Source organism: Leptonotus elevatus, chromosome 15 (genome assembly GCF_054856555.1).
Source record: "Leptonotus elevatus isolate MCC_2025b chromosome 15, RoL_Lele_1.0, whole genome shotgun sequence".
Lineage (NCBI taxonomy): Eukaryota > Metazoa > Chordata > Actinopteri > Syngnathiformes > Syngnathidae > Leptonotus > Leptonotus elevatus.
In genome coordinates, this window is record NC_141253.1 from 19,894,323 (window position 1) to 19,912,450 (window position 18,128).

Here is an 18,128-nt window from a genome sequence, read left to right on the forward strand (position 1 = left end):
CCCACAACTCCCTTGTCTGTTCGGCCACAGGTATGTCTCTCTTCAAGCCTCCTGTGTTTACCTCATGGAGAGGGACGTCTCTGTTCCTTTTGTCCACTTGCATCTTCGGCGGACCCATCGTGTTTGGCGGGAAGCACGGTGTTAGATTAATTCATCTTAATTGTCCCATATTTAGTCTTTTATTAATTGCAAAACATTTATTCAACATTGTGAATGTATTCAACAAGGTGTCCTCTGATCTGTGCGAGTTGGAGTCGACTTTAATCACAAAACTTAAAACACGAGACAGGAACTATGCCTTTATCACAAGACAAGTGGCCGGAACATTTTTATGGTTGAGTAGCTTTTAGTGTTAAGGAATGTTTGAAATGTTTACATTGTTGCCTGTGTAGTGACTAATTTATGTAAATGATTGTCACATTGCTGCTACGTATTTCCCCAAACCCCTCAGAGCAGTAACGTCCATGTGGTAGGTCAACCCAATAAAAAGAGGAAGAACGACAGAATGTGTCAGAATGGGCAGGAGATTGTGATCTGCACATCTCTGTTCATTCTCCTGGCCAATTATAAGAATACATATCTCTTGTCGTCCTTCCATGTATGTTTATTAAATGTTCTAGGTTGAATGAACCTGCCATTAACTTGGTCCTTCGAGAGCCGGATGCCAAAAGACCTAAGGATTCCAGCAGGCGTGATGGACTCCAGAATGACCATGGCCATAGCACAGGCTCCCTTAAGTGAGCCTAAGTTCCTTTTTTGAGGACTGGAGATTAATTAGTGGATGAATTCAGAGTGTGATTCGAGAGAAAGTGTTTAGAGCAAGTGGTGGTGTTGTTGATGATAAACTGGTAGGAGGTGTATATCAGCAGCAGTTAAAAAATGCATTGAGTGGAATAAAACCAGAACGAAAGGAAGCAGAAACATTCTGGTTTGGAGAAGAAGAAGATGTAGTAAGTTATTCCGGAAACAGAGGTAGAGGTCAAAGTAAAGAAGAAGAAGTTATGAAAACAAGTGGAAGACCTGTATCAGTCCACAAGAAATGAAGATGTTTGATGGAAGTGTAATATTAGAGGGCATTGGGCTAGAATCTGCCCTCAAAAGTTTGAAACACAAACAAACAGATAACCGGTAAAGGACGACTGTGTTAGTGATGTAGCCTATAGGTAAAATATGATTTTTATGGAAAATTTATCATGTTAAAAACTAAAAAATGTATTAAAAAATTAAAAGATAAAAGAATGAAGGTAATTAAGTTTAGCGTGGACAGACAAAAGGGAGGGGCATTGCTTCTTCCTTAGCCTGATCTTGAGAGACTGTGACTCTCCCCTGCTCTGCTTTCTGCAGACAAGAATTTAGCAATAGTTCACCTCCTATGAAAGGCTTATGATAGAAATGGAAAATACATAATGACATGCATATTATTAGATATTAGAGAACGCAAATCTGGTTTTGTTAAATGCAAGTTTAAAGAAATCTGAAACTTTGTTTTGAGTAAGTATTGATGATTTTTGGCTATGACTATTGTAAAGTATTTATAGGAGCATCATTGGGCAAATTCCCAAATGGGGAAGGCCTTAATATCACTCAAATAATAGATGCTTTTATGTGAAATTGCAATGACTTCCTAACAGAGGAAGACAATTATGTACTTGAAAAGACTATGGACTATTTACTATTACTTTTGACAGGTAGTGATTTAAACGCGTATTGACTAAATTTGAAAACACTTATTAGGAGTGAAATGTTTTAAAAGTTGTATTACTGTGGTGTTTGCATGTATTAACAGACTTGACAAAGACTCATGCAGACTGTAATTTAACAACACAAAATTTAAGTAAGAAACCTGAAGTGAAGGAGTGGAATTTGACTACTCAAAGTTTAGATGAGTCTATAAATTATGCTAGACATGCTCAGACTATAAAGAATGTGGGAAAGAAAGCTGAGACATGTTGGTGTGATAAAGAAGGTATGGGAATGTTTAACATACTAGTGAAATTGTAAGTAGAGCAGAAAAGACAGGTTAAAGAGGGTAAGGATTATGCTGGACAAACTAGGAAGTTGTTTGAATTGATGATGTACAGTAATGTATACCAGTTATGGTAGAAGGAAACATTAAGTGTTGAGATGGTAAGAGCCTGCGTCAGATTAGATGAGATTAAGAAAAGAGAAAAGATGACATTATTTTTTTGTTTTTATTCTTAACTGTGCAGGAAGAGCTGTTTAACCTTCTTCCAGTTTAATTCTGGATAAAAAGTATTTCTGAATTTGGTTTAGTGACAGCATGTAAGTAAGTGGAAATCAGAGCGAAGAAGTAAATATTATCTATGCTAAAGACTATTTATTGAAGTAAGATGCTGAAGTAGAGATGAATTTGATTAGTGATTAAGGACTTGCTGATTGATTAAGGAGTGCTGATTGAATTTACTAAAAGACACACATTATTAAATAATTTGGATTCTGAAGTAAAGATGTCCTTGATGAAAATTTAAGTAATGAACAGTACTATAACAGTACTGTACACCCAAATTGTATATTCTGGTATAAATTTACACTAGAAGGAAGAGATACATACATACATATATGATATATATATATATAGTTACCACAAGGATATTGTGAATGTCTCACAATACGCTCTCAAGCAATTCTAAATTGCTTGGGTACATTTGAAAGTCAGATTTTGACTTGCATGGACGATTTTTTTTTATGGCATCAAAGAAAATGAATTGAACTGTGAGAAAAAGGGGAAAAAACACAACTTTAATTTACTAAAAAATTTAGAATATTAAAATTAAGGTTATATTACACTTTTGTGCAACTAAATTATATCTCAAACCCTTGGGTGGTATTGTAACCCGTTGTGAGCTTTTGTTGTTTTTGATTATGCTATTGTTTTGATTTTGGGGCTGTGCAATTACTGCGTGAGTTGGGTAGATAATTATGCTTAGATTATAATGCCACTCCTGAAATTGAATTGAGACACCGATGACAAAGACAATGTCTGACAAATTTTGATGGATAGATAAATGTGAAAAATGCAGTTTGTGAATTAAATTGAACAATGGCAGTATTGGCTTTACCAAAATATTAGAAAGCCATTTGATCAGACAGTTGATTACTGATATGGTTACGACTTTAGTTTTGTTTAGAAAACATGAAGTAGAACTTAAGACAGTATCATATATTCATTGTTTACAAGATGATTGATATGCATGGTGGCTTTATTATAACTACATATAACGTTGGAAAAAAATATTACATTAAACTTAGCTATATGGTTGTAAACAACACAAGATGTCGTATGATACAATTCGTTTTAAAAATGCCTGACTGAGCTTAGTATGGGCAGACCTCAAAATTCTGCAGTTCCAAGACATGTAAATTACAGTGTTCTTTCGCAAATTAGGGTGACGGCTATGAGGTCCCTATTGTTTATGCAATTGCTTTTTAAAATCTTGCTGACTTTGTGGATTTTTTGTAAGACCGTGTAATTTATAAGAAAAATAAAGTATGTTAACCCAGTGATACACAAGGGAACACTGTAGTGCACCAATTAGAAAAATGCAAAACTTCTGTAAAAATTAAGGTGTTATTAATAATTAATTATATGTAGTAAAAGTTTAAGTGGATAGTAACTTTGAGTTGTGTTTTTGTTTGTAGAAGTTTTGTTGTATATAGATTTGATGTTTCTAATATTCTACAATTTCTCTTAGTGTATATGGATTTTATTGAATTGAACATGTGAATATTACCAAGTACTGATAACATTTTAAAATGAGTTGAAATTGTTCCAGCAAAACACCTTATGGACATTATTATTATGGCAAAAGCATTGTGTAAATATATCATGTCTATATGGCATACTAGTTATTTGGAGTAACGAATGAAAGCCACCTTGTAAGTCACATTGTTAAGAAAAAAAGAGGAATAAATACATGACCAAGGCATGAAGATTATGGTCAGATAGTTTGGAGAATTGTAAAAGGAACAGGGCAGTTTAGTCTGTTTGAAATTTTGTGTGGTAGACTATTTAATTTGCCTATTGTAAATAACCTGTAATTAGTAAGTAATGCAGATGAAAGAAATTGATTTAAGTAACTGACGAGATTGTTAAATGACGAGGAAGTGAAAATGTTTAATCAAATGCCAGACGACTCTCTGCCTCTGCAGGAAGGCCAACCTCCCATCAAGGGTTGTGACTGGGTTTTGATCAAAGGTCCAGCCCAAGGCGGGAAGGTCCTTGTAAGTGTTGTTGATGACCCCGAAGGCTGTGAAGACCGCTGAACGACCCTCCTGATTCACCTATCGCACGGCACAACAGGTACCATTGACTAACAGCTTGTCTGGTTGCGGGGCGATGCCTGACCAAATCAAAGTCAGAGAAGGGGAAACAAGCAGCTTGTCTAGCTGTGGAGAAAAGTCTGACCAAGTCAGTCAGTGAAGAGGATGGGAGCACATTGACTGCTCCCCAACAAGGTTCCGCAACCACTGTGAAGTCTTGGGCCTGTCCATTGTGCTGGAAGTGTCAGAAGGGACAAATCAAGGAGACATTGAATCCCTTTCCTGAATCGAACGGAGGGTAAGATTCGATCGGACTCATTTGGAGCTTTCTTTTGTTTTTATTTTTGTTTTGGGGGCCATCTTGAGGGGGAGGAGAGACAGCTGGCTGAACTACTAACACTGAATATTACATACAGAAACACCGGACATTGTGCACACTGGATTACGAACATTTGACAATATACAACACATTGATTGCACTTGAAGGACAACATTTTGGATTGTATTATTGTGATGGTGATTATTTCACTAATATGTTTTTTATGATGGAAAGAAAAAATACTATGTTATGCTCTATGATGGTAATAGTTTGCCTATTTAACAAATACTTGGTATGTTTTAAATTATCCTAGTACTGATGAAAATCTAACTGAAGTGACAGGTGATATGAGAATTTGAGTAAATATGTGATAGACGGGGGGGAAATGTTATATTAATGTATTTTAATTATCCCATATTTAGTCTTTTATTAATTGCAAAGCATTTATTCAACATTGTGAATTTATTCAACAATGTGACCTCTGAACTGTGCGAGTTGGAGTCGACTTCATCACAAGACAGGAACTGTGCCCTCATCACAAGACAAGTGGCCGGAACATTTTTATGGTTGAGTAGCTTTTAGTGTTAAGGAATGTTTGAACTAATTGCATTGTTGCCTGTGTAGTGACTAATTTCTGTAAATGATTGTCACATTGCTGCTACGTATTTCCCCAAACCCCTCAGAGCAGTAATGTCCATGTGGTAGGTCAACCCAATAAAAAGAGGAAGAATGACAGAATGTGTCAGAATGGGCAGGAGATTGTGATCTGCACATCTTTGTTCATTCTCCTGGCCAGTAATAACAATCTATATCTCTTGTCTTCCTTCCGTGTCTGTTTATTGAATGTTCTAGGTTGAATTAACCTGACACACGGGCTGCCCTGTCCCGCACTGCGGCTCGTAGTCGGCAACTGGCGGAACGGCATCGGGTTCCGGCTCCTGTTTACCGCCCTGGCCAGGAGGTGTGACTTTTGCGGGACTTGAACCTGGCTGGGGTTTCTAGGAAGTTGGGCCCTAGGTTCATCGGGCCTTTCAAGGTTGATTCCGTGGTTAATCCTGTGGCTGGTCAGGTTCCTGCTGCCTCTGCCTCTCAGAGTACATCCCGTCTTTGATCTTTCTCTGCTCAAGCCTGTCGTCTCCAGCCTGCTGCGTCTCTCGCCGGTGCCACCTCCGCCTCCTCGTGTGATCGATGGCCAGCCTGCCTATACTGGGAGGTCTGTTTTGGACTCCAGGAAGAGGGGGGGTGGGGGGGGGGTGCTGTACCTGGTCGACTGGGAGCGTTATGGTCCTGAGGAGCGTTCTTGGGTTCCTTGCTCCTGGATCCGTCTCTGTTCTGGGACTTCTACTCGCTCCATCCCTTGAAACCTGGTCGGCCGCCGGGGGTCGATGTTGTGATCCATGGTGCGTGTAAATCTGTTCTGTTTTTCTTTCAGTCACAAGAGCTGGTGGATGGGCAGAGTCTCCAGCGCACACCTGATTGACATCATCAGTGGAGTGAGTGGAGCTGGTTGCCGGAATATTGCTTCTAGTTGCCATTGCCAGACTCCCTCGTGAAGTGTCTACTTACTGACAATTGTTTGTTCTCTTGTGTCTTATTCGTCCGCGTAAGTAGATTCTAGTTCGCTTCTCCTGTAATTAGGGGTTAGATCTTTCTCTCCTTGTGTTATCGTGTTTTTTGTTAGTGTGCTTAGTATTTTTTGCTAACACCTTATCCTTGTCTAGTTGCTTTCTAGTAGTAGGTTTTTATTACCAGCTCCTCTCATTTCGCCCATCCACATTAGTTTATCTTACTTGCCTTTAAGAGCCTCCCGTATTTTGCTGACCTTTTTTCATTCCCTGCATTTTGTCTACCTCACGCCTTGCATGCTCCCTTTGTTAAATAAAGTTTTTGGGGTCTTTTGTCTCTATTTACATATTAACCTAACAAATTGTAACCCGCCTTTTCCCAGCCTCCGAAGAAAGAATAACATCTTGGTTACACTTAGGAATGAAAAATTAACATATGAATTGCATTATCGGTCAACTTTTACATGATCAGTTTTGAGAAAAAAAGACCCACCTGAAAATGTAATAAATATGCAATAATGTAATAAGGTATTATATTATCATTAAAAACATTATTACAATATCAGACAGGATTTTTTTTTATTACAACATTGGTTAAATTATTACATTATTGGTCGGCTGTTTGATCTGCGCTCTCCCCAAGTCATGTGTCCTTGGGCGAGGCACTTCACACACATTGCCTCCAGTGCTAATTACACTGGTGTATGGAAGGTGTGAATGTTTGGTGGTGGTCAAAGGAGCCGTAGGCGCACACTGGCAGCTACGCTTCCGTCAGCCTGCCCCAGGGCAGCTATGGCTACTAAAGTAGCTTACCGCCACCACAGTGTGAATGTGTGAGTGCATGAATAATGTATCCATTCCACTGTAAAGTGTCTTTGAGTGTCTAGAAAAGCGCTACATAAATACGATGCATTATTATTATTGGGATTTATTACATTTTTGATTGAGTTAAGTACAAACTTTATTACATTTTCAGACGTTATTACATTATCAGTAATTTATTACATTATAGTGTGCTACAATGCCCCTTAGGTGTTTAGTTTTTGTGAAAATTAGCAACACAAGGTTAGCTAGCTGGACCACACCAGAGTTGTTGAAATTTGGCGCCTGAGACGTCATCCTCTTCCAAAATGATGAGTATAGCGGATGGCGTCACTCTAAATGTTTGTCCGAAAGTTCGGAACTTTTGCATATTAATGAGCAAATGTGAGGTCAATGTGACAGAATTCCCACCTCTGATTTGTTTTGTCATAAAACTAGCACGGTATTATCAGTGCTATTAAACAGAGTAAAATTATTGTTGCTTGCTTGTTCTCGTTTTTTGTCCTGTTCATCTTCATGGTCAAGCAGAATGGTGGCTCTGTGTAACTTTTTATGCTAGAACAGTTTTTCTGTGCAACAAAGTTTCAGATAATATATCTAACAAGGTTTGTGAGGGGGGAAGACATAGAGAAAGGAGAGAACAGTACAAAATTTAAATGCAAAAAAGACACAAAACAACAATAGCAGAAGAACATAACAGTACAACTACAGCGACATCACATAGGAGAGACGTTCTTGTCTGTTTTTTTCCAACCAGTACAAAAAGTGCTGGAGCCTTTACATTATGAGTAATGGCTATATGTGTTTGGGCATTCCCTTCCAGTTTACTTTTATATATTTATATATATATATATATATATATATATATATATATATATATATATATATATATATATATATATATATATATATATATATATATATATATATATATATATATATATATATATATATATATATATATATATATATATATATATATATATATATATATATATATATATATATATATATATTGTTGAAGCCATTATCTCTATAGGGAGTTGAAATTAATAAATTATTGAATTCGTAGAAAAGTTAAGATTAGTTCAATTGAAATAAGCAAGTATGCAAGTTGTACCATTGTGTTAGTTCTGCTTTGTTTTTGAAGTCTTGACCATAGTGTGGTAATTTATGTTTAATATGCCCCCGACTGGCCGCTGAGACCTGCACTTGTCTTTGAATTAAAACACTGATATCTTTGAAAAATGGCACAAACATATATTGAAGGGTTTACTTTCAAAATAAAAATTTGTAGGTACCTTTTTACACGATATGATGAAAAGTTGTCTAAAATTATTAAGTAGTGCATAATGGTCTCACAGCCATTGAACTTTTATATCTTTACAGTTCAGGATAGAGTGAAGACATCAGCATTACCTTTATTTCATACTTATCAGCACTTAGGAGGATGTAATCACCAGGACTGTGCACCACAGACTCCACTTCACTTTTTTGTAGTATCACCTGTATGAAAATTAAAATGATTTTAAGGCTCTTTTATTAATTTCTAAAACCCTTCTGATCAAGCAGATCTTCTTTTATTATATCAACCCTTGTGGACCCTCAGGTCCTCCGGTACCAGCCTTTTAGTAATACACTGAGTCTCAGTCCTTAAAAGGAACCCTGACTGTTATGACACGCTTGTTCTATATTATTTATTTGGTTATTACTAACATAACTTTGAGATTCATTTTTCAAAAATAATTTCCAATTTAATAAAATTTGTAGAAACTTTATTTGGACATTCAGTGCGTAGTAACGTAGAATGGCGGCAGGCTCTCTGCCGAGCAATGTGAAACGCCTATAAAGAAAGCAAGTTAAGCCTCGTAGCGTTCCTAAAGAAACAATGGTAACACTTTATAATAACGTTTGTTAGTTAACCATTTGTAATACATTAGTTAAAGATGAAGTCATGATAACTCAGATTGAACTAATAAATTGTAAATATGAAAAGATTAGGAATAAATAATTTACAAATTGTTAGCTAATAACTTGTAAATGGATTAACAAAAGATGAAGTCATGATGAGCTATTATCTGAACTCATGATGAACTTATAATTTGCAACTATTGGAGAATTATGAACTCACAACTTGCAAATATTAACTAATGATTAACTCATGATTAAGAAATATCCATTACTAATCATTAAAAGGCATAAACAAAATATGAAATGATGATGAGCAAATGTTAACTCATATTGAAATACAGTAATTTGTAACTGTTAAATAAATATGAACTAATAATTTCCAAATATTAACTAATGATTAACTCATGATTCATAAATACCATTACTAATAATTAAAATGCATAAGTAAAAGATGAAGTCATGATGGTAAATTATGAATTCATGTTGAAAAATCTGTTTTATTGACTGTAATACAAACCTTTTTGCAGATCCACTCCAACGTTCAATATTGGTGATTCCGCCAATATTTGTAGACTGTTATCAATTACTAATTATTTTAATGTGAACAAATTATCTGCAAATGCCTGACTACCTTTTGTTATCCTGAACATGAACTATATTTTCATATCAACAATTCATTAACTTGTCTTTTTTCAACCCCTATTCTAAAGGGGCAAAACATTATCAAGTTCATATGCTTACCATGTTATCTGCTAACATTTGTTATCATAAACAAACCATATTTTCATATCAACAATTAATTTACTCATCTTTTTTCAACCCCTATTCTAAAGTGTTAACACATTATCATGTTCAAATGCTTACCATCTTATCTGCTACTATTTGTATATAATGAACAAGTACCTTTCTATGAAGTAATATTTTTTACCTGATAAAATGACCACACACATACAAAATGTTTCAAGTAACATTTTATTTGTAAATTTACTCTAAATTTGAACAAGTCTTTAACTTCAGTATGTTTTACATTGCCAATCTAAAATCAAAACAGGTTTTTCAGACAAATGGCTTTGACGATAACAAATGTGTACTACCTTTTCAGTAACAATATCAACAACTTGAAAACAAAAAGGGTTATGAACAGGCAGCCCTAACTAGTACAATGTAGATGTATATACCGGTTTCTTAGGTTCATCTCTAGGAAGAATTAATTTAATTAGAACCAATACATCAACGCGTGCGCACGCACGCACACAATAAGCAACTGAAATCACAAATGTGTTAAATGGAAAGAACATTTATTTACACACAAAAAAAATTATAAATCGAAAATATTTACAATCCCTGCCCAACTTACCTGTGCACAACAACCTGGGGTTTAAAATAATGACAAAATAATTGTTCCTCATAATGGGCATTTTAATTGTTCTCAGTGTTGTTGTATCAACATCAAAGTTGTTTGTCAAAGTGATTAGTCAAAGTGCACTCTTGTTCAGTCAAATCTACTGCAGTTCACAGGCCTACTACGACGGTGAGGTAGGATCTTGAAAGTCCAGCTACTTGGAAAATGAGCCAGGCACAAGCTCAGATCAAGGGTTGCTCACCATCTCCCTCGTAATGGAGAACTCAAAATCCAGTTCCGACCTTTGTCAATGGTCAACAACCTAGCCTGTATGCAGTAAAACAAGACTATTAACTGTACTGATCAAACATCGATTATCATATAGGCCACATATCCAATATCTAAGCACTATTGTAACACAAATGTGAATCATGAAATTTAATTTCAGTAGTACATTTCTTCATTTTTTTTTATGTTCTAACCCCTTATTAAATCAAACAGGAATTATGATTTTTTTAAATGAACTATTTCTTAAAACATGAAATTAAAAAGTATTTTCATTTCAACCAACACATCAATTTGGGTAACTGCAATCATGAACAAACAATATTCGGAAAAATCAATGAATACAGTACTCCTTTTAACAGAAACAGCTTGTTGATATATTTTTTTCATTCTAATCCAAATGTATTTCAAATAAAATGTACACAAAACATAGAAAACATAAAATCACAGAATTTAGCATCCCAAGAGTCACACATCTTATTGGTACCACATACTTGGCCTTATTGCACGTTAAACATAGCTGCACTACACTAACCATTTAGCTCTCCTTTCTATACATCACTGTAATAAAAAATAGGTATCAACATACGGTATCACAAACTGTATTTGCAATAGGTTTCATTAGCGACCATGCTACGGCCTGCTGATGCTAGCGGTTAGCATCGATTAGCACATGAGGCTAATTCACCAAACAGTCGAAAGACGATCGAAACTTCGACACACTGTCCCCAAACTCAGTTCCCGTTGATTAAAAAAAAAAAAAAAGTTAATTGACATGTTAATTTTCTGTTTAATTCACTCAATGTTTCTATTAGGCAAAGAAAAAAAGGCATTCAAGTCACTAGATGTGTCTTGTGTAGAAATTAGACCTACTCTTTTTCGAGCTGCTTGAGACCACACTCTAGAGAGAGAGAGAGCTGACAGACAGCTGCTGCCTCAGATAAACACCAAGTGAATTAAATCGAAATAAAATTATTAAAAGCCATCGCAATGGCGATTGTACATAACAGTGAACACTATTGTATCAGCGGCAACTTAGTTGGAGAAAGTTTTCGACCGTCTTCCTACTCGTTTTGGTAAGTTTGTCCCATGCGCTAATCGAAGCTAACCACTAGCATTAGCAGGCCGTAGCATGGTCACTAATGAAAATGAAAACGTATTGCAATGCAATTTGCCATACTGTATGACACCTATTTTTCTTACTGTGATATCTAGAGAGGCTCTAGAGGCGAGCTGGAATTCTGAGAGCCGGGAGCTATCTTCTGGCAGGCGTCTTGGTAAGTCAACTGTAACTAAGTGTAGTGCAGATATGTTTAACGTGCAATAAGGCCAAGTATGTGGTACCAATAAGATGTGTGACTCTTGGGATGCTAAATTCTGTGATTTTATGTTTTCTATGTTTTGTGTACATTTTATTTGAAATACATTTGGATTAGAATGAAAAAAAAATATCAACAAGCTGTTTCTGTTAAAAGGAGTACTGTATTCATTGATTTTTCCGAATATTGTTTGTTCATGATTGCAGTTACCCAAATTGATGTGTTGGTTGAAATGAAAATACTTTTTAATTTCATGTTTTAAGAAATAGTTCATTTAAAAAAATCATAATTCCTGTTTGATTTAATAAGGGGTTAGAACATTAAAAAAATGAAGAAATGTACTGCTGAAATTAAATTTCATGATTCACATTTGTGTTACAATAGTGCTTAGATATTGGATATGTGGCCTATATGATAATCGATGTTTGATCAGTACAGTTAATAGTCTTGTTTTACTGCATACAGGCTAGGTTGTTGACCATTGACAAAGGTCGGAACTGGATTTTGAGTTCTCCATTACGAGGGAGATGGTGAGCAACCCTTGATCTGAGCTTGTGCCTGGCTCATTTTCCAAGTAGCTGGACTTTCAAGATCCTACCTCACCGTCGTAGTAGGCCTGTGAACTGCAGTAGATTTGACTGAACAAGAGTGCACTTTGACTAATCACTTTAACAAACAACTTTGATGTTGATACAACAACACTGAGAACAATTAAAATGCCCATTATGAGGAACAATTATTTTGTCATTATTTTAAACCCCAGGTTGTTGTGCACAGGTAAGTTGGGCAGGGATTGTAAATATTTTCGATTTATAATTTTTTTTGTGTGTAAATAAATGTTCTTTCCATTTAACACATTTGTGATTTCAGTTGCTTATTGTGTGCGTGTGTGCGTGCGTGCGTGCGCACGCGTTGATGTATTGGTTCTAATTAAATTAATTCTTCCTAGAGATGAACCTAAGAAACCGGTATATACATCTACACTGTACTAGTTAGGGCTGCCTGTTCGTAACCCTTTTTGTTTTCAAGTTGTTGATATTGTTACTGAAAAGGTAGTACACATTTGTTATCGTCAAAGCCATTTGTCTGAAAAACCTGTTTTGATTTTAGATTGGCAATGTAAAACATAATTAAGTTAAAGACTTGTTCAAATTTAGAGTAAATTTACAAATAAAATGTTACTTGAAACATTTTGTACGTGTGTGGTCACTTTATCAGGTGAAAAATATTACTACATGTGTTGTTGACATGAAAAGATACTTGTTCATTATATACAAATAGTAGCAGATAACATGGTAAGCATTTGAACATGATAATGTGTTACCACTTTAGAATAGGGGTTGTAATGTATTTTCGGTAGATGGTATGAATGTGGTCGAAGGCATTTAAATTGGAATCTACTAACCAATCATTATAATGCTTGTGAATTATGTCATTGCATCTGCTTCAGTGTAAAAAATGGGTTCTAGCACATCTGACCATGGAGCTAGAGGAGCTACAATACCTTTCTTCTTTCTCCAACTCCCCAGTTGGATAAAAAAAAACTGTGCCTACACGTTGAACAGTCACCCATTCTCCCTGCTTTCCCCGCTGTTTGGGTACTATCAGGGAATGGACCGCGCTCCATTATCTCGCACCACTCGTTAGCTACTAGCTGCTGCTCGCTAAACATGGCTAAACACGGTGCAGAGACGGTCCTATAAGACCCAAACTAATCAAAATCTTCATGGCGGCGAAAGGCAGAGCAAAAGTATCGTCATCATGAAAGCATGACAAGTTAAGAGGAGAAAATGGAGAAGTCTTGCGTGGGAAGACTGTAATATTTCATTTTGGTTGCACCACAAGATCAATCATAAAATGGGCATCATCAGACAAATGTGTACGTCGATGACCCTTATTCTTTTAAGCTACAACAGAGAATAATAATAATAATAATAATATAATATAATTGTAATAAAAAAAAATATATATATTGTTATCGATATCAGTGTGGAGAAGTAGGAAGTTATCAATTAACGGTATCAGTGGAAGAAAACCAGTTATTGTGCATACCTAGTTTCGGGGGTGATTCTGAAGTCATCCATAGGTTTTATAGCCATGTTTTGCCAGGCGCTTTAGGTCGAAATACAGTGCTTTGCAAAAGTAAAGTATTCATCCTCCTTGAGTTTTTCAAGATTTTGACACGGTACAACCACAAACATAAATATATCTCATTGAAATGTTATATGAAAGTTAAACACAAAGTAGCACACAATCATGAAGTGAAACAAAGTGTATATCTTATTTCAAACTTGTTTTACAACCAGTTTTGGAACTAACGGCCTTACATTTGTTATGCTAAATAACAAAACTACTTTTTGCTTCTAACGTAACTCTTTAAATGTTCCCATTTTATAACAGCCCTATAGTTATTGCACGAGCGTTATTTATGTTACAGAATCCAAGTAAAAAGTCTCCCCCTGCCATGGCAGGTGAGTCTATCTGTCATTTTACAGATGTCTCTGCTGCTCTCTGTAAGAGCGCTGTCTGTGGTGTTCTCTGTTGACTGCTTTGTGCATTCATACTCATGGCTCTTCTCACTCTAACTTGAACACAGCACATCCCAGAAGAGGTATCAACTGGCTAACATAGGGCAAGATGTCAGTGTAAGCCAATCAGAGATTAACATAGGGCTATAATGTGTGTGGGGGGTGTGCGTGCGCGTGTGTGTGTATATATATATATATATATATATACACATACATATATATACATACATACACATATATATATATACACACACATATATATATATATATATACATATATATATACACACACATATATATATATATATATACATATATATATACACATATATATATATATATATATATATATACACACACACGCGCACGCACACCCCCCCACACACATTATAGTTAGTTTTACTCTTAGCACAATATTGCTTTTATTGTCCATAGAGCGCTAGAGGGTATCAAAAATAAATAAATAAAAAGTACATATGTATGGATTGTTCTGATGTCACTGAACATTTTGAGTGGTGGAAAGTAAAAAATATATTCATAAATGACTTAGTTATCACACTTACAAAGAGTATCCAAATTTTGGACAAAATACCTTATCAGGTCGTGACTATAAACATACGAGTGACGTTTGGGATTTTTTGGAACATGTACCGGGGAGGTTTTACGTATTTTGTCTTTCATAGCAAAGGAAATATGAAACACAAAATATAATGCCAGACCCCAATCATTTAGTATTTAGAAAGCTCAAGATTTTCCCCCTGTTAATGGCACAGGTCTTGACATGGTCCAGGCCAAGATTGAAATCAGTTGGATCAAACGTGTAGGAGTAATGAGCAAGAGTATGCCCCCTGTAAATGTTCAAATATTGGCAAAAATGGGACATTCAAAAATTCATAGCTCACTTCCTGTTCATTTAAGCATATGGGCCCAAGAGACTTTTTTGTAGGTTTGGGCTCCCTCAAATACCGAAAATGTTTCGTAGATCTTGCTTAAACGTACAACCGGGGCTGATTCGTAAAAAAATTGTAGGGGGCTCTAGTGAGTAATTTTTATAAAAATTGCCAATACACGATAAAATATTGCTCATTTTGCCAGGCCAGATGTGTGTGCCAAGTTTCATGAGTTTCTGTGCATGTTTAAACCCTCAATATTGTTTTGTTTTTTTCTTGGCAAACAGTACCTTGCCACGGACACAGCGATTCGCAAAAACTCACAAACTTTGTGTTATGACATCATGGACTTCATGATGTCATAACACTCTTCTGAGCAAATATGAGGTAGATCCAGTTAACGTGATTGGAGAAAAAAGTTGCAAAATTATTATTATTTTTTTAAATTGCCAGTAGGTGGGGTTATCAGTGCGAACAAATATAAGTTTGTAGATGTCTTCAGGCCTGGACTCTCATCAAATGTGTGAAATTTTGAGAAGATAGGATCATCTGGGTCAAGTTAACGCAGCTTTTATTGTCACGGTGAATCATCGGACTTTACGGCCCCATAACGGCCTCACCCTTTGGTGAAACGTTACAATATTCGGTGTGGGGCATTATCAACATCTTAAGGCTTTTCTGAAATTTTAACTGGATCCCTCAAACAGGCTCGGCACAATAAATAAAAATGTAAAGTATGACATTTCTTGTCACCACTAGATGGCGCTACATGTATAACTGAACATTATCATATAGATGTTTTCAGGCCGAGGCTATTAAGATGCATGAGAAGTTTGGGATTTTTGGGAGCTTGTACAGCAGAGTTATTAGCTAAGTTATTAAACTGACTATATTCATAAGCACACAAGTGAAGTTTGGGATTTTTTGGAGCATGTACCGGGGAGTTATTACGTATTTTGTCTTTCATAGCGAAGGAAATATGAAATACAAAATATGATGCCCCGCCCCCGTCATATATTATTTAGAAAGATTTTTTCCCCCTGTTGATGGCCCAGGTCTTGACATGGTCCAGGCCAAGATTGAAGTCAATTGGATCAAACGTGGGAGAAATGAGCAAGAGTATGCCCCCTGTAAATGTTAAAAAATTGGCAAAAATTGTACATTCAAAAATTCATAGCTCACTTCCTGTTCATTTAAGCATATGGGTCCAAGAGACTTTTTCGTAGGTCTTGGGTTTCCTCAAATACCAAATTTTTTTCGTAGATCTTGCTTAAACGTACAACCTGGGCTGCTCTGTTAAAAAATTCTAGGGGGCGCGAGTGAGTAAATTTGGTAAAAATCGCACAATACATGATAAAATATTGCTAATTTTGCCAGGCCAGATGTGTGTGCCAAGTTTCATGAGTTTCTGTGCATGTTTGGCGTTGTTTTCTTGGCAAAAAGTACCTTGCTACGCCCACAGCGATTCGCGAAAACTCCCAAACTTCGTGTTATGACTTCATGAAGGTCTAAACACTCTTCTGAGCAAATATGAAGTAGATCTAGTTAACGTGGTTGGAGAAAAAAGTTGAAGAATTTTTATTAATTTTTTTAATTGCAAGTAGGTGGCGCTATCAGTACAAAGTTCGTAGATGTATTCAGACCTGGACTCTCACCAAATGTGTGAAATTTTGAGAAGATAGGATCATCTTGGTCAAGTTAACGCAGCTTTTATTGTCACGGTGAAACATCAGACTTCGCTGCACCATAAAGGTCACGCCCCTTTGGCGAAAAGTTACAATATTCGGTGTTGGGCAAGATCAACATCTTAGGCTTTTCTGACAAAATTTCAATGGGATCCCTCAAACGGGCTCTGCACAATAGATAAAAATGTCAAGTACGACATTTCTTGTCACCACTAGGTGGCGGTACATAACCGAATATTATCATATAGATGTTTTCAGTGGCTATTAAGATGCATGAGAAGTTTGGGATTTTTTGGAGCTTATACAGCGGAGTTATTAAGCATTTCCTCTTTTTTGATGAAGGAAATATTAAAGGCAAAGTTTGAGGCCCCGCCCCTGTCATATAGTATTTCAAAAAGTCAAGATTTTGTTTTCCAGTTGTTATCGCAGGTCTTGAGATGATACATGCCAAGTCAGAAGTAAATTGGATGAAAACTGTTGGCAAATAGGCTAAAAGAATGACCACAGTGAATGTGCAAAAATGGGCCAAAATTGGACATTCAAAAATTCATAGCTCACTTCATTTTAGAATATGGCTTCTACTGACTTTTTTGTGTGTCTCGGGGCGCTTCACGTGCCTGCCAATTTTTGTTGCCCTCGGTCAAACATGCCGGGATTGGTGCATATTTTTCCACACTAGGGGGCGCTATATGTTGTTATGTTGTTATGGCTTCATAATATCAAATTTTTCGCTGAGCCCGAGGAGTGTGCAAAGTTTGGTAAATTTTCATAAATGTTTAGGTCACCAAAAATGAGATTGACGAAGAATACGAACGATGAATGCAAATGAAGAATACGAACGAAGAATACGAATGAAAAAACGGTAGCTGCTCGGGCCCTAATAATAATAATTCTTACAAAAACAAGAGGGACCTTGCAACGGTAGCTGCTCGGGCCCTAAAAATCTCACTTTGGTTACTATTTACTGGCTCATCATCACGTTTAATCCCCTATTTTCTTCACATCCAACTCCCTCCTCTCTTTTTCACTTTCATAATTACTCACACATTCCCTCTTTCCACACAAATCACCTAACCACACTGATTCCATCCTATAACATACCAATATCAACAAGCAGCATTCACACAAATCAACTAACCACACTGATTCTATCCTATACCATACCAATATCAACAAGCAGC

At 36.2% G+C, this 18,128-nt stretch overlaps 1 protein-coding gene and 1 long non-coding RNA gene across 5 annotated transcripts in view; one reads left to right on the forward strand and one right to left on the reverse strand.

Annotated features, from left to right (window-relative positions):
• fbxw2 (F-box and WD repeat domain containing 2) overlaps positions 1-18,128 on the reverse strand; it is a 126,028-nt gene that overhangs the window by 58,966 nt on the left and 48,934 nt on the right. For all 4 annotated transcript variants that reach the window (XM_086097226.1, XM_086097227.1, XM_086097225.1 and 1 more), the window contains one exon: positions 8,407-8,493. In XM_086097226.1, coding sequence (XP_085953352.1) covers positions 8,407-8,493 — 87 coding nt within the window. The remainder of the gene's footprint in view (positions 1-8,406; positions 8,494-18,128) is intronic.
• LOC147162353 (uncharacterized) lies at positions 3,940-6,068 on the forward strand. Its single transcript, XR_015097281.1, has 3 exons — positions 3,940-4,579; positions 5,453-5,813; positions 6,033-6,068. It is a non-coding gene; the product is annotated as an uncharacterized LOC147162353 (long non-coding RNA).